The sequence below is a fragment of the Aspergillus glaucus genome, assembly GCF_001890805.1.
Source record: "Aspergillus glaucus CBS 516.65 unplaced genomic scaffold ASPGLscaffold_14, whole genome shotgun sequence".
NCBI classification, from domain to species: domain Eukaryota; kingdom Fungi; phylum Ascomycota; class Eurotiomycetes; order Eurotiales; family Aspergillaceae; genus Aspergillus; species Aspergillus glaucus.
In genome coordinates, this window is record NW_019170466.1 from 176,374 (window position 1) to 200,900 (window position 24,527).

The following is a 24,527-nucleotide window of genomic DNA, read 5'->3' on the forward strand; positions in this document are numbered from 1 at the left end:
TTGGACATTGGGAATGAAACGAATCCATGGAATTTGTTCCTGAACTTGGTTCTCCGACATGACTATTATTGTGTCTGTGTCGGCGGAGGTTGCACATCGATCCCGAAGGGTGGGGTCCAACGTTCGGCACCGCATCTTCTCTGCCGAGTCCACCCCGGGATTTGTCCTACTGACCGATTGGGTCCATAAAATGGAACAGCCCGGTCTTCTTGTATCTCGGTCGTTCTGCGTTTCTCCGGCCACGACTCTGCTCACCCGCATACGTTCTGCAACAGTATGCAGAGACGTTCGCAGTCAAGAAATGACAACAGGGCAACGGGTCACGTTCGCAGCTTCCTGCCAACGAACAGAATCATCGCGTGAGAGCCTCCTTCAGTGTGCTGGCCTGCAGTGACGTAGAATTCTGGCATTGTGGCTGACTGACACAACGAACCCCCCCCATGGATACAGATGTCATCGATGCCATGGGAAGAAGATCAAGTGCCCCGGGGGTAAACCTTGCCAAAACTGCCTACAGGCCGAGAAAGGCACCTTGTGCTCATACCCTCAGCGCAACCGGACCCTCAAAGTTACCGAAAGGTCGATCAATCAGCGATTAGTACAGATGTGGCGCTATGGAATAGTACTGACGGGTTGCAGTTTCATTAATGGGCTCTTCGAGGAGATCGACCGTCTCAAGGGGCAGGTGAATGCCGGGCACACCCAGGACAGCCATCCCCCTGATCCGAGCCAAAGTCATATCGAACATACTCCACGGTCTCTACCACCCGGGCCCGATCTCGAACCAGCCGAGCATGAAGAACGGGGAATAAATCCAACATTCAGCTATAGACCCTGGTTTGATAATCGAAATGTGTTTCATACTCCGATACTCATCGGCGAAGCTGCCGACACGGCATTTGCGACCCGGTTTCGCCAGGTCATATCTGATCCCCGGGTCCCCGAGCCCTCTCATCTTCTTCGCGTCAATTACGCAAACAATGAAACGTTGATGGCTGTGGGGGAGTCGGGGGCCGCCTGGCCCAGTCAATCAAGAGCAAGGTTCCTGATAGAAGCTTCGTTGAAGTACATCAGTCGCTGTTATTGCATTGTTCACCCAGGTACGGTGATCGAACAACTGACTCAAATCTTTCTTGATCCTACATGGGGCGGGCCGGTGCTTCGCTGCAAGTTCTGGGCGCTTTTCGCCATTGGAGAGCTTTATGCAGCGAAAGTTGCCTCTATCCAGGGTTACCCGGGCATGGCATACTTTGCACAGGCATCAAAAATGCTCGGCTTTTTCGAAGAGCGCCCTGGAATGGACTCTATCGAGACTTTTTTGCTACTTGTATGTGGTCTTTCTCTCTCTTTAATCTGCTGCTAATTGTGATCAAGTCAATATATTCCCTGGCACTCAATCGGCGGTATAGTGCCTACATTCTGTCGGGTACGGCCATGCGCTCTACCATAGTCACGGGCCTACATCTTAATATCTCAGAATCACAGCTCTCGGACCCCAGCGCCCGGGAGCACCGAAAACGCTTGTTCTGGAGCGTGTACATCTTTGATCGCATGTGGGGAGCCAATCTTGGCCACCCGGCCGCGATCCAGGACGACGAGATTGAGATCGACCTTCCATCAAAGAAATCTCTCAGTGATCAGGCTGCAAATAGTGACTCTGCCAGCGATGTGTCTGATTGCGAGTATCAGAGAGCCAGCGTCAAGTTGGCATGCCATTTTACCAGTGTCATCCGGTCTGTATACAGCCTCCGCCGACCCCATCAGGATAGGCAATTCTCGACCCGCGTGCACCATGCTCTGCAAGATCTCCAAGCCTGGGTGGATCAGCTACCGCCCAGCTTACAACTCGACAAGTCATCAGAGGGACCAAATGACCTGAAAGTGGTCTCGCTACATCTCTCATTTCATCAGGTCTGCATTTATCTTGTTCCCCTATCTCTTCATCTGCATCTTGATCCTTCCACTCACAGTTCCGCAGTGCGTGATTCTCGCAACCCGTCCAATTCTACTACACATGTTGCGGGTCCAGGTTGCGGCCTCGCGGGAAGCTAGTCAACCCCCATCAGCGCCCGAAGTGCCTGCGGGGGCATCGGCGTTGTCAGAAGCCTGTATTCGGTGTGCGCGGCATTCGACACAGCTTTTGACTCACGCTTGGATTGACGGCTCTTTCGTTACATTTGATTGCTTTTTCACGCAATATCTGTTCTCTTCGTTGACCGTCCTGGCAATTTCAAGCATCTTAGATGGAAAAGACGACCAGGCCGTTCGCGGTTCATTCGAAGAGGCCTCGCGACTTTTAAATCAGCTCAAGGACGCTGGGAGCCATGTCGCTCACGAGTATTGTCATCATGTCAATGCGATTGAAGCAGCGCTGAATGCGCATACTAAAATGATGATGCACCCCGAGACGCTCAGTGTTCTCGAAACCTCGATCATTCCAGAACCAACAATGTCTCAGCTTTCCCAGAATTTACCGCGAGAGGAGTTGACGGGTGCCATGGCGTGGGCCGATTCGTCGCTACAGAGGCTCTTGTCCCAACCAGCGCTCGACACACAATTTTTGGAAGATGCCGTCAGAGAGAATGACTCACAGAGCTTTTATCAGCTTGATTTTGATTATGGAAGTTGAGGGATGATCCATGATTAGGGCATTTGGGGGCCGTGATTGTATATTATGATCACCTTGACCGGACGGCAGATCGTAAGGCTGAATTTTAATGAATCTGGGCCACCTTTTGATCAGGACCTCACCAGCTTACTTCATTCGACCTCGTGGCAATAATCAGCTTAAAATACGTAGTTCGGTCTGGTATCTCCTGTTCCGCTCGGGGGCTGGAACAATACGCCGAGGTCCGAGACGTGGCCTCTTCACTTTTCGCCCAGCTAACCCTCTCGTCTACCATCTAGACAAAATGCTACGGCTGGCTTTGTCTTCTGCCTGGCAGCGGGCGCTATCTCCAAACCTAGACATTCTGTTCTGCAACCGCTCTTCTTTGAAAAACATGGTGACTCGTTTCTCGACACCTGAGAGGGCTCACAGCTATTCATCCCTTACACCGCATGGTCAGTCTGCCATAGTCTAGTCGTCAGAGAATTTGATTTGCTGAACTACTCTCACTAGCCGCAGTCTGCTAACTCACGATTGTGTAGGCGAGTCTCCACCAACTTTGGCAGGCGTTTCGTTGCGCCTAATGCCATTAGGCGGATCGATCACGCAAGGCGTTGGATCGTCGGATCTAAACGGCTATAGAAAATCCCTTTTAGAGCTGCTCCAGTCCTGCGACTGTGATATCCGCATGGTGGGATCACGAAAGACGGGCTCTATGGAAGCTAACGACCATGAGGGGTGGCGTGGGTTCCGAATCGATGAGATTGAGAAAAAAGCCAAAAAGTCGGTCGCAAAGCTCAAGCCAAACATCTTCACGGTCAATGCTGGGTCCAATGACTGCCTGCAGAGCTTTGAAATTGAAGCTTTCGGGAAACGCACAAGTGACCTGCTTGAATATCTCTGGCTAGCGTCTCCCCAGTCAACCGTTATCCTATCGACTCTGGTGATCAATGCGGACCAAAGAGTCGACTCACGGGTTTTACGCGTCAATGACCAAATTCGGGCCTTGATTGAGCAGAAGTCAGCCAGTCAGAAGAGGGTTGTGCTTGCGGACATGTATACTGGAGAAGGACCTGAGATTCATGATCTTGTCGATGGCACGCACCCTGGCGATGTGGGATACAAGAAGATGGCCTGGATTTGGTTCAATAGCATTCAAGAGGCTGCGGTGAAGGGTTTCCTTCAAGAGCCTGAGAACTAGATTCTATCTCGCCTTTTGTTATATTTCATGGACAGAACGATTTTTGCTCTGACCTCCCTCCTAGAGCGAGCACGAGGGAGAAAATTAGAATGCTTTTTCGTCTATTTCTTCAACTATGACTAAATATAGACCGTGCTGCAAATACTATGGATTTTAGGGCCTGTGGTGCCCTCTGAGTTCAAAAAAGAAAAACTTGACTTTTGACTATTTTACTCTAGCTTCATTCGTAGACAATGATCGACTTTCCCCGGTCAAGAACATGCGTAGATCCTTCTGGATTGCTGCATCACATAAAAGGGGCTTGGAATGACTATGGCTGCTCAGGGTTCGGGCCGGTAATGGGAGACTCTGACCATCCGATTTCCACGTGAAATGGTGTATGCTTGGTGTGCGTGAAATCAGTTGTCACAGGGTTGCTGCAATTCATTCTCACAGGGAATATAACTCGGACTCTGTGATCGTCTGATACGTCCCAAATTCTCCGATGCTGCTAATCCTTGTGGCTCCCAGGGACTATGAGGACGCACTATGAGGGCGAGAGTATCTCTCACAAACTCCCGCAAAGCCCGATACTCAACACTCAAAACATCCACAGACCTGGAGTTATCTAAATAATACACATCCGCCGGCAAATCCCCCACCAGATCTTCCTACGGAAGTCTCTCCTCGAGCTGCGGAAACTCTTCCCGGATAATCTCCACAATTGCCTTGTTATTGTAGTGCCCAGAGGTCACCATAAACCTCTCATTTTCCGCTTCCGGACATCGATAGCCTGAAAGTGGGCATGTGCGACATCGCGAACATCAACCCATAAGTACAGTTCAGTCGGTGGAATAGCAGCGCGGAACTTGCCGAGGATGATGTCCCGGATCCGTGATTTGGATGTGTTGACATCGTTCAGTGAGTCTAGATAGTTTGCCACGGATAGCAGGTCGAAGCATGTCCTCCTCGGGATTACCGGGACGGTAGTAGTGGGGACTGGTGGAGTGGATCACGAAGTCGAACGGAGCTGCTTGGATGGCCTGATCAAAGGCGCCTTCTCTGCTGATGTCCTCTACTATCACTGTAGATACCCGTTTTGCCACGTCGGGGTTATACTGGCGGAGAAGTTGCTGGCCTTTGAGCTGAGATCGGACGGCTGCCACAACCGTGTGCCTGGATTGATATTGGACATGGAACCGAAAGGGAACCGAGAAACTGAGGAAGCATACCCGCGCGCAAAGAGCTCATTGAGAATATGAGCTCCGATCAAACCAGTACCGCCTGTGAGGAGCACCCGACGATCCAAGAGTCGTAACAGAAGAACCCTTCGCTCCCATCCTCCCTCTCCTAAAGTGGTCCGAGTCGGACAGCGTCAGCGTGATCGATCGTGCGAATAACACCGATACGGGACTGAGTGCCTCAGTTTGGAGTAAAGACATTGAGAAAGCAATTGCTATGGCGAGTCAATTGGAAGCTGGGACAGTGTGGGTGAATACGCATTTTGAATTGGGGCCGACTGTCCCGTTTGGCGGATATAAGTGTAGTGGGATTGAAGTTGAGTAGTTATGGTTTGGCTGGGTTGACTAAGTATTGTAATTCACAGTCATTATGGGTTAGGAGGGATCCTGCGAGGGAATATAGGGGTATAATCTAGCAGTCTCAAATCGCGATCTTCAGATCAATCCCTTACCGCTCCTATGCGAAAGGCGAACTGCACAAACCATTGCTATTCTCACTTCCGGAATCGGGAGTTAATCGGAAATGATGGAGCAATAAATAGAAATATTTCAGATAATCGCCCGGGAGCTTAATTTGACAGCCCTCGAAGTATTCGGCAAAATGGTTGACGTGCCGTTTACACGTGCATAAACCTCACATGCGTTCTTGTTGGCTTTTAATGCCTCAGTTTATTCTCCGGGATATTTAAAGTGCAATCGATTTGTAAATGACAAGTCTGGCCACCGCGAGCCAGTTGGCCGAAAGTTGGCCGAGGGATCGCCGCCATGCGTACCATACGAGTCATCTCGACGAACGGACGCGCGATATTCGGAAGCCCGGCAGGAAAATTTTAAAGACTCATTCGAGAGACTGATAAACAGGTCATTAGAACCCGATGCTGCCGATGTAAATAAAAGGTTTCAAGTGCCCGTTGGAAACGATCTATGAAACTCCGATAACTTCAACTTCAGACGTCATTCGATTCAACCATTATTTTAGTCTTATTGCTACTTCTATACCCACATATTTAAACCTTCCTACTGGCCTCTCTATGCATCCTCTTTTATCAGTTGTCTCCACAGTATATACCATGTCCGATCCCGATATCTATGTCCCCTCACAAGCCGAAAAGGGACCATTACATGCCCGAGATGTCGAACAAGCCCGGATGCCCTGCTTCCTGGGCCTTGACTATCCAGATGATAGTAAGTATACCACATATTTCAAGACCCGCAGCCGATAGCTAACCAAACAAGACGGCCACCTCCCCGAAACATGCCCCCTCTGCTTCGACGACATGACCCACGACTCGATATTCCGACGTCTCCCCTGCAACCATCTCATTCATAAACAATGTATAGACAAATGGCTCTGTACAAAAGATGGGAGTTGTCCGTTTTGCCGAGAGACATTCTACCACTTGCGCAGGCCGATTGTGGTTCGGGAGTCGTTACCGGAGCCTATAGATGATGAGGATAAGGATGAGTTAGAAGTGGGGAGGGCTGCATTTGTGCTTTGGTGGAAAAAGATGTTGTGCTTGGTATGATTTTTTTTTTCAATTTTGTAATTAGCGAAAGTTGACGGATGCTCCGGTCAACGACTATGATACCCCGCAAGTTCGATATTTGGAAGGATTGTCCATAATCACGAATATTTCCTTTTCCAGCTGATTCTCTGCAATGCGCTACATAAGGAAAGCGCGGATTAAAATTACGGTTAGACCCGTAACAGTAGAAAAACGCACGGTGCATCGTGGCTGCCGGTGTATTTGGAATTATTGAGGTTCTGTTTAACGATGATGTTCGAGGGTCTGGACATCAAAGAAGTCGAAAAGACTCGATGTATCCATCCAATATCGACCAGTCTTTCCTTTTCCCCCTTCCGGAAAGAGGGTGTGTACCATTCATTTACTACAAAGTAGATGAAGCCGACGTCTAATTATTTTCATCTCCACCCCCCTCTTCTAGTTGCCTTTTTCCATCGTCCCAAATTGATACGATTAGCTGTCCTTTGATCCCTGTATGTTTGTCCCATGCAGCCAAGTCTCATTCTGTGGTTTCTTTTTCTGGCGCTTATCATGTGCTTCAGCCTTGTTTGGATTTCGGACTCAACAAACGCTCCTATCCCCTCGAGATGTACGCCACAAGATAGTTAATTCTTCTTTCTTGCTGGGTTGTGGTTCTTCCCTTCGTCGTTCTGTTTTCAACAACGCAGCATGGCGTGGTTCCCACTCAATTTACGATGCTCCGCGCCGATTATCATGGTATCGACCCTCCTGGCAGCTCTTGGCTCTGCAATCGGGCACCATCTTTTCTACGATAACCTCGACGGTGAACCGGTCCTCGACAGCGACCCCTTGTCCTCGATAGCTTCCTTCTATAGTATCTCGGACCAGCAGTTCAACGTCTCAATTGGCACTCTATTCGCATTGCTCGTCAAGTCTCTTCTTGGAATCGCTGTCTCAACCGTCTTCGATCAATTTGCATGGAAAGCAATCAAAGGTCGCATGAGAAGCATTGGTCTAATTGACGACCTCTTTTCTACTTTGAAGAATGGATTCATGGTGCTTGATTATGTTTTATGGCGGCATTACCCCTTCAGCATGTTGCTTGCCTGCATTGCATGGCTTTTGCCAGTGGCGACTGTTATTACTCCTGCGACATTGAGCGTTCACATGGCATCCTTTTCGAACACCACGCTCATGAGAGTTCCTCGTGTTGATTTTCGGCAATTCAAGTTTGCTACCTTGATGGATTACGCCAATAGTCCCCAATTCATGTACGAGACTAGCAAACCAGAAGTTCAGCGTATCCTGGTCAATACAGCCGTTCAGGGGAATATTATGCCAATCAAGCCTCCTTCAATCAACTCGTCGTGGACACTGGAATTTTATGGCCCCGCACTGAAATGTGAGCATGTCGACGACGATACCCACCGCGCTATTACGCAGAATGTGCAGTCTGCAATACTCAATATCAGCACCTTTGGTGTTGATGATCGAAAAGACCTGGCTCGCGTGGCCTACACTTTTGGGTACCTGGCATGGCCAGCCGACACTAGTTCCACGAATAAAACCCTGCCGTTTGAGAAGCACAATGTAGATAGCACATATAGTTTACGCATCAACAAAGGAAACCCCGCGGGAGCGCCCGAGACCGATGAGCGCCCAACCGACCCTATATCCATGTTCATAGCGACATTTCCTCATATGGCGGAACAGGGTGACCGCACAGAGAATGAATTGAATGGCACAACGTTGGATGCGGTGATTTTGAATTGCAAATTGTACAACGCATCTTACGAGGCCAATTTTACCTACGTCAATGGCCAGCAAGATGTCCGGATACCACATATCCAGTTCTCGAACGAAGCGATTCCCATAGGCATGTCGCAGACGATGAACATAGAAAATCCCTCAACGAAAGATCTTGACCAAATGGAGAGATACTCTTACATGTCCATCATAGACGAACTTGGAGACTTCCTTTCTGGAGAGATACACCAGAAAACCACTCGCCAACTTGATTCTCTCAAAGCTAACGGAAACGAGATCAACTGGGGTGCTAATGAGACAGTAATAGAGCTTGACAATACAAATGTCATGCTGACTCCATTAGCAAGAACAAAGGAGCTGAATTTTCTCTATGCAGCCATGAGCTCAAACAATCAATGGAACAATTCCAAGAATGGCCTGCCAGCGAGCCAGCCTGCAAGCACGGCACTTTCCTTGTCCGATGCCCTGGAGAAAATGTTTCAAAATATCACAGTTTCAATGATGAGCTCTAACCGATTCCAGTATGTTTTTTCCATTCCCTTTGCTTCGACCACTTGAAAAACAAGACTGACCGACTACTGCGATACAAGACCGAACTACACCACCTCACCGATGCCAGATGTGAACGTGACTATGACCGCCTACCACAACGTCTACTCCTACTCCCAACGCATCCTTTGGACAGCCTACGGCATCGCCCTCGGAGTCTCCATGATCAGCGTCGCCCTCGGCGTAATAATCTACTTTTTCAACCACGGATCCTACAGCACCAAATTCTCCACCATCCTCCGAACAACCCGGATCGCCAATATATCGACAGTCTTCAACGCAGAAGACGTCAAGGGATTGGATCCTCTTCCGGACCATATCAATGACGCAGACATCTCTTTCAAGGATGGACGGGACCAGGGCCAGAGCCCTGGTAAGGCGGTTTTCAATGTCGAGGAATTGGAAATGCCTTTGACGCCGCAGACACCGGAATCAGCGAGACTGCTGAAGTCACCAGAGTTGTACGAGGAGGTGGGCTTGGGTTTGAATCAGCGATTGGGACCTTCGGGTTGGTTTAATGTTGGTGCGAGACGAGATATTAGGTATCATGAGGTTAATCAGTAGTTGGTACTATGTAATTGGAGCTATAGATTCCGCTGGGCTATATAGGAGAACTATGATCATCTAGTTAATTTCATCGCTGTTCTTTGTTTACACTCATGGAACACCTCGATGTCGCGGACATCACAGTTCTTCCTGGTCATCCTGTGCTCTACGGCAGCACCGTGATTTTTTCCAGTTTTCCGGATATTTGTCGTTCGTGGATCAATCTAAAAGTCTGTGCTTCGTGAGCCGGGTCCATTTCAGGTATTTTGGCAGAATCCAAAATGGGTTCTTGGCGAGGCCAATGGAATGGTCCATGTCGGTTATGTACTTGCTGTATCCACGCCAGACCCAGATTTTCAAGGGAAAAGATGTGAACGGCTTCAAGATATGACCAAATTTCAGAGCCAAATCCTGGTGTTTATCATCCCTGAAATGAAACGGTTCCAGCAACCTCTTCTTATTGCATCCTAGTGATGACTTATGACAAAATATTTGATTTGTGTATTCTCCTTCCCGTTTCTTTATAATTTGGCGGAGCGCTGACTGGATGAATTAGCTAGAAGTATTTGACATGTAGGGAATTCAACTGACCCATCCGCCCAATTTTTGGCTAGGGTTAAGCTGAGAATGCGTAGTCAGAGATGGACTCAATGTGGTGAGAAGGATACTATAAAAGACTGAGCATTCATAGCCCGAAGGTCGTGTAAAGCAAGACTCAATGCTGGGCTCTCATGGCCCCGCATTGAGTTGTGAACACGTTGAAGACAGTCTTTACCGTGCCATTACACAGAATGTACAGTTTGAGATCAATGATACTCATCCTTGATACATAGTTATTCGATAACATTGTTTACCGCTGAATAGCTAGATTACTGTAGGAACACGCTCCTGTATTAGACATTCCATCCTTCCGGAAACACCGGTTGGAATTTTGGCCAGAGCAATTATTCTCGCGAGGCGGGCTAAGCGTATGCTATAGGATTAAGATGAATGGATGGCACCGACTTGATATGAAGAAGCAGAAAGGTGGTTGAAAGGCAGTAAGCAATGACGTTAACCAAACTCAGAGGTGACGATTGACTATTCTCTCATGATGTTAGTTGAATTCAAATCGTGGTATACTATAGAGAGCTCATGGAGTCGAGGTCTTTGGAAACTTGTAGAGTCTGTGATTTATTACTGAGAGGGTGGTAAAGGAAAAAGTCCCTTCTAGTTGTAGAGCTATAGTGGATGAATTTAAATCCAGGCTTTTCATCAATTTAACTATCCCTAATTAGCAAGAAACCAACGCTGGAATTTCGTATCATTTCATAGCTTCCATTATGGATGGCCATATATTGTAGCAAGAAGATATAGGTACTTAATGCAAAGCACACACGGCAGTAAGCAGCTGTACCAGATGGAAACCCATCACCCTTATGGAGAGTATATTGGAAAAGAGACTTAATTGCACCTGTACATAAATTTTAACGTAGCCGTCACTGTTACTCAAGATATTTTCCAGGCACCAAAATCTCAAGGCCACCAACAAGGTATCCAAGATCAAGCCAACCATTCTCAACAATCTTATTGTTCCCACGAATCAGGTTGCGCCTTTCATCAAGCGGCCTCTTTCCTCCCATTAACTGGCGGTTTGACTGGCGTTGAGAATATGGAGACTCTTTTAAAAATGTTGACATCTCTAACAAACGCAGCAATCCCTTCTCGTAATTCGTTGTGTTATCCACGGTTGTAGAGAGAGGTACGTATTCATCACGATGTATACGCTCAGCCACAAATTCAGGCAGCCGCCAGCCACCATCCACCAGCCACACCCCACATGCCGTGGGGCCATGACGTAGAATGTTTGCTCGGAGAGAAAACACAGGCCGGGATACTTGATATTGACTGGTTACTGCAGTTTATATCCAAAACACTATGTAATGGAATCCACTGCGGGAATTGAATGAAGCAATCAGTGGAGTTCCAAGTTGCTTCGTGGCTACTGCTCACTTGTCGATAATCAAGGCTAAGCTTTGAAGCCAAGTCTGGACCGGAGGGGCCGGTCCAGCTGAATACTCCGGAGTACAAGTATAGACTGAGGGGTCCTTGATACCCCTCGATCTCTCCTCCCTTCTCTCATCTTCTCATACAGATTTCTATTCTCTACAGTACACAATGGTCCACCTCGCTCAGATTAAGAAAAACCAGCCCTCTGACCAGGACGCTGCCGACCGGTTGGCGGCCATTCAGCTCGATACTCCCGTGCAGGATGGTGACAATTACGCCTCCAGCGTGTATGGCAGTCGGTTTGCTATTCAGCAGATGCCAGGATTGGAGATGCCGGAGCGAGAGATGCCTCGTGATGTCGCTTATCGGTTGATCAAGGATGAATTGAGTCTGGATGGTAACCCGATGCTGAAGTATGTTCCCCCCCCCCCCCCCTGAGAATGATTGAGGACCCGGCTAATGTTGTAGCCTGGCGAGTTTCGTCACCACATACATGGTATGTTCCAGTGGAATTGTCCTGGATATGGGGAAATGGCTAACAGAAACAGGAAGATGAAGTCGAAAAACTCATGTCGGAGTCCTTCAGCAAGAACTTCATCGACTACGAGGAATACCCCCAGTCCGCTGAGATCCAGAACCGCTGCGTCAACATGATCGCCCGGATGTTCAATGCTCCCGTCACCAGTGAGAACGAGCATCCCATGGGTACCTCGACCATCGGATCCTCCGAGGCCATCATGCTGGGCACGTTGGCCATGAAGAAGGCCTGGCAGAACAAGCGGAAGGCTGAGGGCAAGGACACTTCCAAGCCCAACATCGTCATGAATAGTGCTGTGCAGGTCTGCTGGGAAAAGGCCGCTCGGTACTTTGACATTGAAGAGCGCTATGTCTACTGTACCGAGGAACGCTACGTCATCGATCCCCAGCAGGCTGTGGATCTCGTCGACGAGAACACCATTGGTATTTGTGCCATCATGGGCACCACCTACACTGGTGAGTATGAAGACGTCAAGGGCATCAACGACCTCCTGATCGAGCGCGGACTGGACACCCCTATTCACGTCGACGCGGCCAGCGGTGGCTTCGTCGCTCCCTTCGTCAAGCCGGACCTGGTCTGGGACTTCCGTCTGGAACGGGTCGTCTCAATCAACGTCTCTGGCCACAAGTACGGTCTGGTCTACCCTGGTGTGGGCTGGGTCGTCTGGCGCTCGCCGGAATACCTTCCCCAAGAGCTGATCTTTAACATCAACTACCTGGGTGCGGAACAGGCCAGTTTCACCCTCAACTTCTCCAAGGGTGCTTCGCAGGTCATCGGCCAGTACTACCAGATGATTCGTCTGGGCAAGCACGGCTACCGGTCCATCATGCTCAACATCACCAAGATCGCGGACTTCCTTGCCGCGCGTTTGGAAGAGCAAGGGTTCAAAATCATCAGCCAGCGTAGTGGCAACGGACTGCCCGTCGTGGCATTCTGTCTACCCTCGGATCGCTCTGGGTTCTATGATGAGTTCGCGTTGGCTCACCAGCTGCGCGAACGGGGATGGATTGTGCCGGCGTACACGATGGCGCCGAACAGCAATAAGCTCAAGTTGATGCGTGTGGTTGTGCGCGAGGACTTCACCATGGGACGGTGCCAGGCGCTGTTGACGGATATCCAATTGGGTATGAAGACGTTGCAGGAGATGGACGAGAAGATGTTGGACACGTACACTTCGTATGTTCCCTTTAGTACCGTAGTTAACTGTCTCAGCGCTGACATAAACAGGTACATCCGGACAAACTCGCACAAGTCGCAGCATAACCACCCGGAATACAAGGGCGAGAAGCACTCGTTGCAGGGCCAGACGGGAAAGACTCACGGGGTGTGCTAGAGGACAGCTTTTAAATAGTTAAAGCCTAGCTAGCGAGGCGTACTCGTAAAAGGAATAGTTATACTTTCAGCCTCAGCCATCGCCACTATATTTATATCTTTTTTAACATTTGTGAATCGTGTCTGATATAATTGTCTGATCGTCGTGTATTATTTATCATCATCGCTCCGTCCTCTCCCCGTGTACACATATCATCTCGCATCCTCTTTCTCCGTCCACCTCCCCTCCTCTTTTCTCTCCTCAACATGCCATTCTTCAGGAGAAAAAAAGACAAGCTTAACGCGTCTGCCCTGACCTTTCACTCAGCAGAGCAACTGTCAACCTTTTCCTCCCAGCACATCAACAACAACAACACTCACTCTGGGTCTTCCTTTCCCGACTTCCATCGTTTTTCCGACCGCCGTAGTGGTCTCCGCACCGACCGACAACAGCCCCTCCATCGACCATCTCAATCCCAATCTCACACTCAAGCACAAGCTCCCCAGGAATCAATCCCGGAACCTGCCTCCATTCGGCGTACTCAAACCGCTCATCTCCTCCAGGACCCCGAACCAGTACGCTCCTCTTCTACCATTTATACTACGAATCAATGCTGACCCGACCAGCGCCCCAACGGCGAAGACGACCGGCGCAAGTTACAAAAACACCAGACAACCAAGAAACCCTCGTCTACCTCGTCCTCCCCTCCCTCGTCCACCGCAAAAGACATCCCTGGTTTTCTGGGCCGAACCCTGTCCAAGTCGCACCGCTCGCGGCCAACCACAACAACCGCCCCCAAAGCAGCGCGACGATCAGCGCCTAAAGACGATGTGTCATTGAATTCTCAATCAATCCCAGAGATTTCGACGCCAGCAACCGACTCGCACTCGCAGCAGCTAGCCGCAGCCACACGGGAGGGTGATACTGTATCTGTTCAACATCGGACGAGCACGAGCACCGCCGACTCGGACAAACTACAAGTACATCCTAGCAACCACGGGTCGAACCAGACGCAAACACCAACACAAACACAAGCACCGTATCAGTCGATACGGCCACTTTCTCAACTGTCTCTAGCGAGCTCGTTGATATCTGCTCATAGCGACACGGCATCTGTGCAGGCCATGGCTGCCGACCGTGCTGGACCCACGGGTCAATCGAATCAGACCGGTCGCCAATCGCCGTATCCGTCTGATTCGAAGAATAACTCGTCGACCAGCCAGGACCAGGGACGCAGTACCCCGGGTCCGGCTCAGAGACGAGAGGAGGATGGTGATGTTCGGTCGTTGGTGCAGAAGCATGATGAACTTTGTACGTGTGCTCTGCAGTATTGATTGTACGCTGGCTAACGAAACAGTGGCCAAATACTCCAAGGTGAAGCGCTACTACTTCGAGAAAGACGCCCAAGTGCAACATCTCCAGAACACCGTCGCTCACCAACGCATGGCTGTCTCTCGTACCGTTCTTGATGACAACGAATACGCCAACCGCTTTGGCCGTCTCGACGGTGCCATTAAAGACCTTGCATTCTCCATCCGCAAAGACTGGAAGAGCCTCCCACCTTGGTTGATCGGTTATGTGAACGACGACGCCCACACCATGGGCACGAAAGAGATGACAGCCATCGGACGCGCATTCATCAGCCGCTGGCTCGTCGAGGAGATCTTCCATCGCCATTTCCACCCATCCCTGGAATCAAACTTCAGCCAGCAATTGAAGAACATCGAGAATAACCTCCGCCAGCAGCACGGCGCCAAACCCGTCATCACCGAAGAGGATAAAGAGAACGCCATTGCTAAAATCTCTAACTGGCGACGCACGACATTCGACGGACTCGGCGATGCCCAGCTCCACGGCCCCACGGCCGACGAGAACCGCGCAAAACTTGTCGACCACCTCGTCACCAAACTCATCGCCTCTCTCGAAATGCACCTCAACACTCCCCCACCCGTAGGCATGGACAACGGCGCACGCCTAATCGTCGAAAACGCAGTCGGAATCGCAGAGAAAATTCCCCTGGAATCCCGTGACGTCTGCATCGAATACCCACTTCCAGGCTCCATCCTCGACGAGCGACAAATGAAGCCCGAAGCAGGTGTCCCACCATTAACACACGTGAAACCAGAAAACGTCCGCCGTCCCGATCTAGAGTCCACAGACCCTGCTGGACAGGGCCAGTCGACCGACACGGATCCAGCCACGGCTACAGACCCTGACTCTCCCTCCTCGCAATCTCCCTCGCCTACATCCTCCCCGGCTTCGGGGACAGGTATAGCGGGGCCTGAGAAGAAGAAGATGTCGATGCTTGAGTCGTTGATGGGGAAGCGGAATACACCTGCCGCGCTGGCTACACCAGCCAAGGAGAGTAAGGATGAAAATACGAGTGGTCCCGCAACGGGACCAACGCGAATTCGATTTGCATCGTTTGTGAGCGCTGAAGTGCGAGGGAAGGGGCCGGTGAATGTTTTGGTGAAGGCACCGGTTTATGCGCTTGAGTGATTTTTATTTTGTATAGGCGGACAGCAAGTTGGGTTTGTCTATTTTGACATTGCAAATACGTACTCCATAAAGTTGATGACATTTGTACAAAACGGTTGGAATGATGATCATGACCCTAATACCTCATCCTTGGATCGTCTAGTCGTAGCACATAAGTAGATCTATATCAAAACGACTTCAAACCGCATCTCCCTTATCACCACCCGCCTCCACATCCACATCCACATTCGCATTCGCATTCGCATTCGCATTCCTCTTGAACGCCCTATACTCCCTTGTACAAACCACCGCCAAAAACCCAACAATCGCACTACCACCATCACATTAGCATTAGCTCAACCCTCCATACCTCCCCCATTCTCAATCTCAAAACCCAGGAAAAAAAAAAAAAAAAAAAAAAAAAAAAGGAACTCACCAAAGAACAACCGCCAACCCCGCAACAACCGCCCCCAAAGCCTGACTACTAGTACTCTTCCCCTCCGCCGCACCCATAATACTAATAACAAACAACGCAAACCAAAACACCGTATCGATAATATCGAGCGTCATGTTCACTTTGAGACTCGCCCATTTTTGGAGCTTGGGTTGGTACGTTGTAAGCACTTGGTAGGCTAGGAAGAAGGCTGCTTTTATGCACTGCACCAATCTTCAGATTAGTATAGTGTTGCTGGTATGTAGTAAAGGGGGGTATCAGGAGGAGGGGACGTACGACGGCTATACCCCACGTATTCGTCCTGGCCGAGGGCGTGCCTTTGTCGGCTATGCGGGCGATGATTAGGACGAAGGTTAGGAGGATTAGGGAGGCGATTGTTATGTAGAGGCGTTTTTTGAGGGCGGGGGTGGGGGTTGGTAATGGGAAGGGGAGGTGCATGTTGTATCTTGTATCTTGTTGATTGAGTGTGAGTGTGAATCTGATGGATAGTAATTGATAGAGAGAGGATAAAGGGTATAAGGTATGCTGTATCTGTATGTATATGTGGAGGTAGGTATGAGGTTACGGGGTTTTTATGTACTCCATGGAGGACTATATTCGTACTCGTATAATAATTGCCGCCTGGTTATTCTAGAGTATTTTTATGGATATAGGCAGAGATTTTAAGAATCTTTTCCAGTGATCTACGTACGTATCTCGTAGGGCTGAGCTCGCATTCGTATTCTTGACTTGATTCGGATAGCCGTGGAGTTGGTTGCTATTTTCGGATCACTTGTGGTAGTCTGGTTGATAAGGCTCTATCTTGACCTCAGAGAGCTGCCTTTCTACCTTTCCCATCTCCTAATGCAAAGAGGTGAGTACACTCTCATCAACCTGGTTCTGTGGTTGTTCCTTCACTTCTTCCAGCTCACAGTGCAGAAGGGCAAGCTCTCTGTCCCTCCTTTGGCCATTAAGTTCTTCTTCAGCAAAGCAGGCCTCACAATCATCAAGGCAACCATCATATCATTGGTGGATCAATCAGAGTTTTTCTGTCAACTACTATGCTCGGAAGGATGTCATAGGCACTATTCGGAGTGAATAGAGGAAGAACTCTGATTCTAGATATCTATCTATCGTACGGCCTTTTTATAAACAATCTGGCGGCCGTCAACTAAGCACAAAAGGGAAGGTCGTTGCGAAAGAAGTTCAAAGAGACAAAAGGAGTACAAAGTGCATAATGCGTGTATGCGGTGGCCATAGTCAAAGGATGCTGGCTGCATAGCCGTAATCCCCGGTCCTAGATACGATTAGACATGGGCAGGGAAGTACGTCGTAAATAGACGGGCAATTCAGGCTCTGATTGGTCAGTCGGAGCAGCGAGCATATCAATCAGTCTTCAGCGTATATGGAGGTCAACATTAGGTATAGTACGGAGAGCTTCGGGGTTTTGGGCCAAAACCCGCCCCGCCCCGCCCCACCCCGAAGGACAGTAAGATGGGTTGAAGGAGTGTGGAGGCATTTGGAGACAACAATGTCAAATATGGACCATGCAAATGTGGATTTGATGTTGGTGTGCTTGGCATGATTATGATCACTGCTATTGCTTTGTTTATATTTATTTTTGAGTACGCACTACATGTGCACTCCATGCAGGTTGTGTCTGATGGAGTTGACTGTTGTTGGGGTGGACAATTTATATGCAGGACTTATTCATGCATAGTCCATGATTTGCGGAGAGCAATGTTATGAAGGTACTCCATGGTCCTGACCGCACCTCAGGGATCCACCATTTGTATAGGGTTGCATCATTCAGCGTAACTTTATCTCATTCAGATCTCTGTACTGAGGTTCGCCACTGTTAACATCTTTCAACCCAATCAATTCCCTGTGGTACTGTCATTCTACATTCATTCATACATTGCCTTTCTGTCTGCTGTAAATAATGTCATCCTCCGAAACCTCCTCTTATCTCGCCGGTGGTCCTGCCCCCGCTACCCCGGATAGTCTCTGGCAATGGCTATCATCAGCTGGCACCGAGAGACCGGATGCAGAAGCATTAGCTGCACTGCACCAGCCGGCAAACCACCTATCCAACCTCGCCAAAACCAAGACCGCATCTAGAGATCACTTTAGCTGGACCTTCCGCCAACTGATTGAAGTAGCGGAATCAGTTGCTGCCGGTTTTTTAGATGCAGGCGTGCGGCCCGGTGATGTGGTCGCGCTGTTTATACCCAATTCTGCGGAATGGGGTGTATTTTTATGGGCGTGTTTTCGTATAGGTGCTGTTTTCGCGCCAATTTATCCGACTGCTCTTGGACGAGCGGAGGAATTGGAGTATTTGGTTGGGGCGCTTGATCCGAAAGTTATCGTGGTTAACGATGAGACGGCTGCCAGAGCGTATGATCAGCATTGCTCGAGGGAAATTATGCTGCAGCTTGTTTGCGACGGTGGGACTCTTCCGGGCTGGCTGTCTCTATCTCACCTAATCCCTCCGACCAATATCACGCTTCCACCGGCCAAGAGCGATCCCAACGCGGTGGCTTACATCCTTTTTACAAGCGGAACGACCAGTTTCCCTAAAGGCTGCCCATTAACAGTCCAGAACATCAGCGCAGAAATTACCGGCTACCATTCCTTTTACGGCAGCCAATGGAACCCCACAGCGCGGTTCCTAGTCACGAGCATGTGTTTCGGCCCGATATGCTATCTCGGCTGCCTCAACTCATGGAGAGGAGGCGGCTGCATCGTCATTCCCAGCAGATATTTCAGTGATGATGTTGCTCTTCGAGCTGTCGTTTCGCAGCGGATTACCAATATGATGTTGGTTCCTAGTCAAGTGCGGTCGTTGTCGAGTAGTTCGACGCTGACCACGCATCGTCCTTCAACATTGCGGTTTGTGACTTGCTCTGGGGATACGTGTCCCGCGGATGTAATCGAGCACGGACAAAGGAGTTTACAGACTAGGCGATTGGTGTTTCATTGGGGTATGTCGGAGGGCGCGCCGCTGTTTGGGTGGTTGGGCGAGGAACCGATTCCGGTTACCGGCCAGGGAAATATTCCCGGTCTGGGGCGCGCATTGCCAGGCACGACCGTCCGGATTTGCGAAAGCGGTAATGACAATAACATCGTGGCCCGTGGTGTCGTTGGTGAGTTGGAGGTCGATTCAACCAGTCTTGTGAATCGGTATCTGAGCAAGGAACACACGAGCAAGGCATTTTTGGAAGATGAATCTGGAAGGCGATGGTTCAGAACCGGTGATCTTGCGTATATGGATGACTCTGGGGTGATTTTCATCGTCGGAAGAAGCAAGGATATAATCAAGTGTAAAGGGGTCGGGATTGTGCCGTCGATCGTGGAGGATTGTCTTGAGAAGGCTTTTCAAGATGAGGTATGCCATTCTTTCCTGGACTTTGTCTATTTTATACTAATGCAAAGCAGGTTCAAGTCGTGGGAATACCAGACCCAAGCTATGGCGCCAAAGCCATTGCCGTGATGAAAGGAACCACCACAGAGCAGCCGCCCGACATTCGACAAAAAGTGAAGCAGCAAATCATTCAGACGCTCGGACCGGAGTACACGTTAGGAGGGGTTGCGTTCTTTTCGGACTTGAGCTGGTCAGACTGGCCGAAGAATTCGAGCCACAAAATCATCAAGAAGGATATTGTTGATGCTGTTCTGCAGAGACAGACAGTGTTAGGATAGATTTTAATTGCGTGATATCGATAGACAATTCAATTATATCGGTGAATCGTAAGAGATAGAGACATACGAACTTGATCTCGCGGACTTTTGCCGCTATCAACATCGGATCCCAAGCGCGTGTCGGGATAGTAGTTCGCGAAGAGAACACCTCCGATAGTGCACAGTTCTGATCGAGATATCAGATACTAGTCGGTTACGAAAACCCGACCAATCACCATTTGCGAAGCTATCGCCAAGATAGCGCAGGATCGTGTGGACCTTCCTTAAGTCTGGAGGAACAGCTTCGAAATAACCGAACCTCAAGTGCGGAGCTTATCTCCGCACTTCGGGGAAGTATACGTTGAACCCCAGAATCCAATGCTGTGTGTATAAATAAACCGGCATCCAACAAGCCCCTCAATATGTAGTATACGCTGTGCTTGTATGGTATTTTCACGATGACTGACGCAAAGACAGCCACTCCCAATCTGCATGATGATCCTCCCGCCTCGTCAGAAAATGCACCGAATCACGGCCAGGGTATCGACATGGAGCTATACAGGGCGAGTGTCCCGCTGTGGAAGCGGGTATGGCAGCACAGCTTGACGCAGATGATAATCCTGAGCGTCCAGTCTTTCTGTGGACCAGCCATGTCTGACGCGATCACTGGTGAGTGCACGATCAGGGTTGAAATCGTGTGAATACGCAGCTAATCATTGCCAGGACTCGGTGGTGGTGGACTTGCAACTCCCCAGGTGTCGAACATTGCAAACGCAATCAGATATGCCATGCTTGCTCTTGGTGTGTATCCCAGCAGCCTTCATCACCGACTTATTGTGTACTAATGGGGTGATGTGTCCCAGTTTGCTTCTTCGGCGGTCCCATTGTGAACAAGCTCGGTGTTAAGTGGGCTTTGGTCATCGGCTCCATGTCCTTCCCCATCGAGGGGTCTGCGTACTACTGCAACAGCAAGTTTGGAAACCAATGGGTGAGTTTCCGCCGGCAACAGACAGCTTTCCAGAGTACGCAGCTAACAAATATCCATGACTGCAGTATCTCATCCTCAGTGGTGCCATTGCTGGTATTGGCACCGGTTGCTGGTATGTCGCCGAAGCTGGTGCCATCATGACGCTTGCACCTACGGGCGCTCGTGGAAAGTATTTGGCTTTGTGGATTGTGGCGCGGAACCTCGGACAGCTGGTTGGAGGTGCAATCAAGTGAGTTTCTCGGCTTCTGCGATGGATGTACTTGACTAATAACCAGCGAAGCCTGTCGAAGAACCATGTAAAAGGGGCCAGTGCCAGTGTCACTCCGGATACTTACATTGCATTCGTGATTATCGAGTGCATCGCGTGAGTACCCTGAGGAACTAAACAGGTAATGGAACTAATACTCTTGCTCAGTTTTCCATTTGCGCTCTTGATTACCCCTTTTGAACGCGTTGTCCGAAATGATGGTACGCAAATCGTCATGGCAGAGACCCTTTCCACCAAGAAGGAAGTCAGGCGCATTGCGAAGACGATAACCTCGAAGCTCATTGTCCTTTCTGCCCTTTGGGCACTATGGTCATTCTTCTACAGGTACATACCACCAGTCTCATGGGCCATTGCTTCAGGAACCAAAGAGCTAACGAATGCAGTGGGAGCTGGAGCACCTACCTAGGAACCTACTTTTCCGTCCGCGCCCGCGCCCTCTCCTCTCTGGTCTCTCCTTTCTTCTGCATGTACGTCCAACACCGTCGCCTCACCATTATCTACTTCAACTAACCTCCCCCTTTCACCAGTATCGGCTGCTTTGGCCTCGGCTACATCCTCGACCTGAAATACCTCGGCCAGCGCCGCCGCGCCCAAGTCGGTCTGTACATCGTCGTCATCCTCAACATCGGCGTGTACATCTGGTCCATCGTCATGCAGACCAAGTTCAGGCGCAATGATCCCGGCAAGATTGACTGGGACGACGGACTGTACCCTACGTCATTTTTGCCATATTTCTTTGTGCAGACTACGGGTCCGTTGTCACAGTCGTATATGTATTGGCTGTTGTCGTCTTTTGCGACGGATGCGCAGGGTGAGTATTTGGCTTGGTTGGAGATGGGTGAAAGGATATGCTAATGAGAATGGTTAGAAAACGTTCGTAACGGTGCTGCATTCAGATGTATCGAAGCCGTTGGTCAGGCTGTTGCCTACGGCATGAACACTCAGACAGAAAGTGACCCACTTACTGGATTGTACGCTCCACCCTGTCCATATCATTTTGCCAGAACATTGTACTAACTTCAGTCCAGCTGCGTGACATTCGCCCTTCTTGGAGCCGCTATACTCCCTATGATCATGCTCGTGAACTCAACGCCAGAGCGTATTCCGGCCGATGTAATTGCCGAGGAGCAGAATGCCGCTAACCAGAAGGGTGATGAGGCCTGAGTTATCTATCATCATCATCTTAGGTTTCAGCTGGCTTGTATATAATAGAATATAATAGAAATGAACCTATATAACAAAATCAAAATCAATTTCATTCAATACATCATCCCGGCAATTGCTAGAGATACCCACAAAGTAACCATCATAAAGCCCCACAATCCGCTACCTCCCACCTCCTCTTCAGCGTCAAAAACGGCTTCTCCATAGGCCAAGCCCGCAACCCCCTCGTCCGCCCAACAATCCCCACAAGCGCCTCCCTCTCCTCCTGCTCCGTGAAATACTCCCCGTAAAGCGTAATAGCAATTACAGCATTCACAAGCGCCGGCTGGCAGCGCAGATGACTTAACGCGATGCCGCACACGTTAAGGACGATGGAGCGGACTTGGGACTCAGCTTTGCGGTGGAGGGAGCGGGGTGCGTCCCTACCAGTTTTATGGATTAGTATGATATGATGGAAAGTGGGAGGGTGGAAGGGACTTACGTGAGGTGTGGGCTTTCAGCGATGAGAATCATTCTGGCTAGTTCTAGGTGTTGGGTTGCGGTTACTTGGGCGTCGGAGGTGTACCAGACCGTAGGGAAGATTTCACCTTTTGATTTGTCTGCTTTTCGGGAGAGGATTGGGACGAGGTGGGTTTTGTAGGTTTGCATGAGTTGTTGTTGGTGTTTGTTGAGTTTTTCTATGAAAATGATTAGCTTTACTGTCAAGCGATAGAGAATAGAAGAATAGGAGAAAGTCATACCCCATTCCTCAGGAGACTTCTCCCCCCAGCACCACTTAGCAACTTCACCAACAAGCATAATCAAGGTATTCGCAACAGAGGCATTCTGCCAATCTTCCACACCAAAACGCATGCTCAATTTCCGTTCCCTCGTCAAAGCACAATATACCTCCTGCCGAATGGCAATCCAATAAGCCGCCGTCGCAAGAGATTGATGTAGTGGAGAAGATATCATCGAATCGATAATAGTCTGCGTGATAGCCAGAAAGTTAACCTGCTCACGAAGATCCAATCCTGCCTCATCATCGTCTCCCATGTCTTCTTCTATCTCCTCATACTGCCGAAGGATAACCGCAGCCGCCATGATATTCTCTTGTTCCACTAAGCCCTGAATCTCAGGGAATCGCACAAGGCCAGGGATACATTGTAGCATGTATTCTACTGCAGTAGAGCTCTTTAGATTGGGAAGTAGCTGGGCATGGTATAGCACACCCTGTGGTGTCATGTACTGTGGCCGTCGGACGAGATGGCGGGATGATACTGCGAAGAGTGCATTGCGGAGCGTTGGACAGTGCTGCGCTCGGAAGGGGACTACTAGTTGGAAATGCCTTCTTTCGTCGCAGTGGTCGAACTAAACCCATGTCAGTGTTTGTGGTAGATTATTGAAAGGGGTTGGCTAACTAGTGGAGATAGTTCTTCGATGAAATATCGCAGAAGGCATGATTCTTGGATGCTGGCATGAGCCGGAAAATATGATTCCTCCTCGAAGGATGATGGAAATTCAACTATTTCATGTTCAGAGTTGTTCTTCTGACCAGCATCAAACCCAACAGGTGGGGGAAAGTGAACATCTTGACCACTCGTCCCGGGCGAAAAAGAGAAAGACAAACTCGACAAATCTCCCGGTGATACATTGGTCGAATTTAATTCCTGCAACCCTGAGCTCTCATCGCGAATATGAAGTGCTTGATCAACACCCCCAGCCCAGGAATGATCATCTTCCCCCGCAGGTACGAGCAACGGATCGACACATCCCAAACTGGTTACACTCCCTGAAGTTCCAGACACCCCCTGACAAGAGGATTGTCCATCCGTCCAACCCAGAACTGCAGATCTCTCCAACCCTGATGATGATGATGATGACGACGACTCTACTCTCACCGGAGCCTTCCAATCTTTGGGTCTACTATTAACCCACGTCTGATCCCCCGAGAAGCTCGCAGCAGAGTTATCCGTCGACCAATGCCGGAAGTTAATCTTTCGGGGAGCGTGTGTGCACTGTAGACCTTTTGTCTTGCAGCGTTTGCATGTTGACTTTTGTTTGTCGCCTGTATTAGAGTATTTCGGTTAGCATGGGATCGATGGGGGTGGTTGATACTACGGCGTACATTTTAGGTGCTTTTCTGTTGGGATGTTAGTCAAGGTATATTGTGTGGGTGCTGTGATTCGTACCGCGGCAATTGAGACAAGGTGTTTTGGCTGTTGGCATGTTCTTCGTTTCTATCGAGAATCAGTGTTGGGATTGCGCCGGCGATGGTTGTCGCTTATGGTATTTGCGGAGGTGGAGACCCCCGCGTTT

General features: G+C 49.6%; 11 protein-coding genes across 11 annotated transcripts; 9 read left to right on the plus strand and 2 right to left on the minus strand.

Moving 5' to 3' along the window:
• Positions 1-165: 165 nt before the first annotated feature.
• Positions 166-2,993, plus strand: ASPGLDRAFT_48767 (Zn(II)2Cys6 transcription factor). The gene is made up of 5 exons (XM_022546967.1): positions 166-359; positions 451-579; positions 640-1,327; positions 1,375-1,911; positions 1,979-2,993. Exons 1-5 carry the CDS (start codon positions 277-279, stop codon positions 2,627-2,629), a joined length of 2,088 nt encoding a protein of 695 aa, XP_022399362.1. The 5' UTR covers positions 166-276; the 3' UTR covers positions 2,630-2,993.
• Positions 2,913-3,809, plus strand: ASPGLDRAFT_36790 (SGNH/GDSL hydrolase family protein; the record flags this gene model as incomplete). Its single annotated transcript, XM_022544736.1, has 2 exons — positions 2,913-3,063; positions 3,151-3,809. 2 exons carry the CDS (start codon positions 2,913-2,915, stop codon positions 3,807-3,809), a joined length of 810 nt encoding a protein of 269 aa, XP_022399363.1.
• A 2,290-nt stretch (positions 3,810-6,099) lies between these two features.
• ASPGLDRAFT_36791 (uncharacterized protein) lies at positions 6,100-6,555 on the plus strand (the record flags this gene model as incomplete). Its single annotated transcript, XM_022544737.1, has 2 exons — positions 6,100-6,214; positions 6,266-6,555. 2 exons carry the CDS (start codon positions 6,100-6,102, stop codon positions 6,553-6,555), a joined length of 405 nt encoding a protein of 134 aa, XP_022399364.1.
• Positions 6,556-6,911: 356 nt separating this feature from the next.
• ASPGLDRAFT_48770 (uncharacterized protein) lies at positions 6,912-9,476 on the plus strand. The gene is made up of 3 exons (XM_022546968.1): positions 6,912-7,028; positions 7,098-8,804; positions 8,874-9,476. Exons 2-3 carry the CDS (start codon positions 7,225-7,227, stop codon positions 9,394-9,396), a joined length of 2,103 nt encoding a protein of 700 aa, XP_022399365.1. The 5' UTR covers positions 6,912-7,028; positions 7,098-7,224; the 3' UTR covers positions 9,397-9,476.
• A 1,955-nt stretch (positions 9,477-11,431) lies between these two features.
• On the plus strand, positions 11,432-13,361 carry ASPGLDRAFT_486000 (glutamate decarboxylase). Its single transcript, XM_022546929.1, has 4 exons — positions 11,432-11,780; positions 11,836-11,863; positions 11,916-13,081; positions 13,133-13,361. Exons 1-4 carry the CDS (start codon positions 11,536-11,538, stop codon positions 13,236-13,238), a joined length of 1,545 nt encoding a protein of 514 aa, XP_022399366.1. The 5' UTR covers positions 11,432-11,535; the 3' UTR covers positions 13,239-13,361.
• A 41-nt stretch (positions 13,362-13,402) lies between these two features.
• ASPGLDRAFT_48772 (uncharacterized protein) lies at positions 13,403-13,948 on the plus strand. The gene has a single exon (XM_022546969.1). It carries the CDS (start codon positions 13,484-13,486, stop codon positions 13,832-13,834), a length of 351 nt encoding a protein of 116 aa, XP_022399367.1. The 5' UTR covers positions 13,403-13,483; the 3' UTR covers positions 13,835-13,948.
• A 112-nt stretch (positions 13,949-14,060) lies between these two features.
• On the plus strand, positions 14,061-15,797 carry ASPGLDRAFT_486084 (uncharacterized protein). Its single transcript, XM_022546932.1, has 3 exons — positions 14,061-14,156; positions 14,213-14,528; positions 14,575-15,797. The coding sequence occupies exons 2-3, from the start codon at positions 14,342-14,344 to the stop codon at positions 15,714-15,716; spliced, it is 1,329 nt and encodes a 442-aa protein (XP_022399368.1). The 5' UTR covers positions 14,061-14,156; positions 14,213-14,341; the 3' UTR covers positions 15,717-15,797.
• A 330-nt stretch (positions 15,798-16,127) lies between these two features.
• Positions 16,128-16,587, minus strand: ASPGLDRAFT_67564 (uncharacterized protein; the record flags this gene model as incomplete). Its single annotated transcript, XM_022549150.1, has 2 exons — positions 16,128-16,352; positions 16,426-16,587. The coding sequence occupies 2 exons, from the start codon at positions 16,585-16,587 to the stop codon at positions 16,128-16,130; spliced, it is 387 nt and encodes a 128-aa protein (XP_022399369.1).
• Positions 16,588-17,978: 1,391 nt separating this feature from the next.
• On the plus strand, positions 17,979-19,830 carry ASPGLDRAFT_83299 (class I adenylate-forming enzyme family protein; the record flags this gene model as incomplete). Its single annotated transcript, XM_022550211.1, has 2 exons — positions 17,979-19,516; positions 19,567-19,830. Exons 1-2 carry the CDS (start codon positions 18,071-18,073, stop codon positions 19,828-19,830), a joined length of 1,710 nt encoding a protein of 569 aa, XP_022399370.1. The 5' UTR covers positions 17,979-18,070.
• Positions 19,831-20,267: 437 nt separating this feature from the next.
• On the plus strand, positions 20,268-22,295 carry ASPGLDRAFT_152256 (uncharacterized protein; the record flags this gene model as incomplete). Its single annotated transcript, XM_022542299.1, has 10 exons — positions 20,268-20,478; positions 20,533-20,610; positions 20,673-20,797; positions 20,863-21,026; positions 21,078-21,161; positions 21,213-21,389; positions 21,434-21,532; positions 21,593-21,876; positions 21,934-22,036; positions 22,094-22,295. The coding sequence occupies 10 exons, from the start codon at positions 20,268-20,270 to the stop codon at positions 22,227-22,229; spliced, it is 1,461 nt and encodes a 486-aa protein (XP_022399371.1). The 3' UTR covers positions 22,230-22,295.
• ASPGLDRAFT_59101 (uncharacterized protein) lies at positions 22,264-24,437 on the minus strand (the record flags this gene model as incomplete). Its single annotated transcript, XM_022548359.1, has 6 exons — positions 22,264-22,651; positions 22,711-22,906; positions 22,970-23,579; positions 23,630-24,276; positions 24,337-24,351; positions 24,401-24,437. 6 exons carry the CDS (start codon positions 24,435-24,437, stop codon positions 22,372-22,374), a joined length of 1,785 nt encoding a protein of 594 aa, XP_022399372.1. The 3' UTR covers positions 22,264-22,371.
• Between the last annotated feature and the right edge of the window lie 90 nt (positions 24,438-24,527).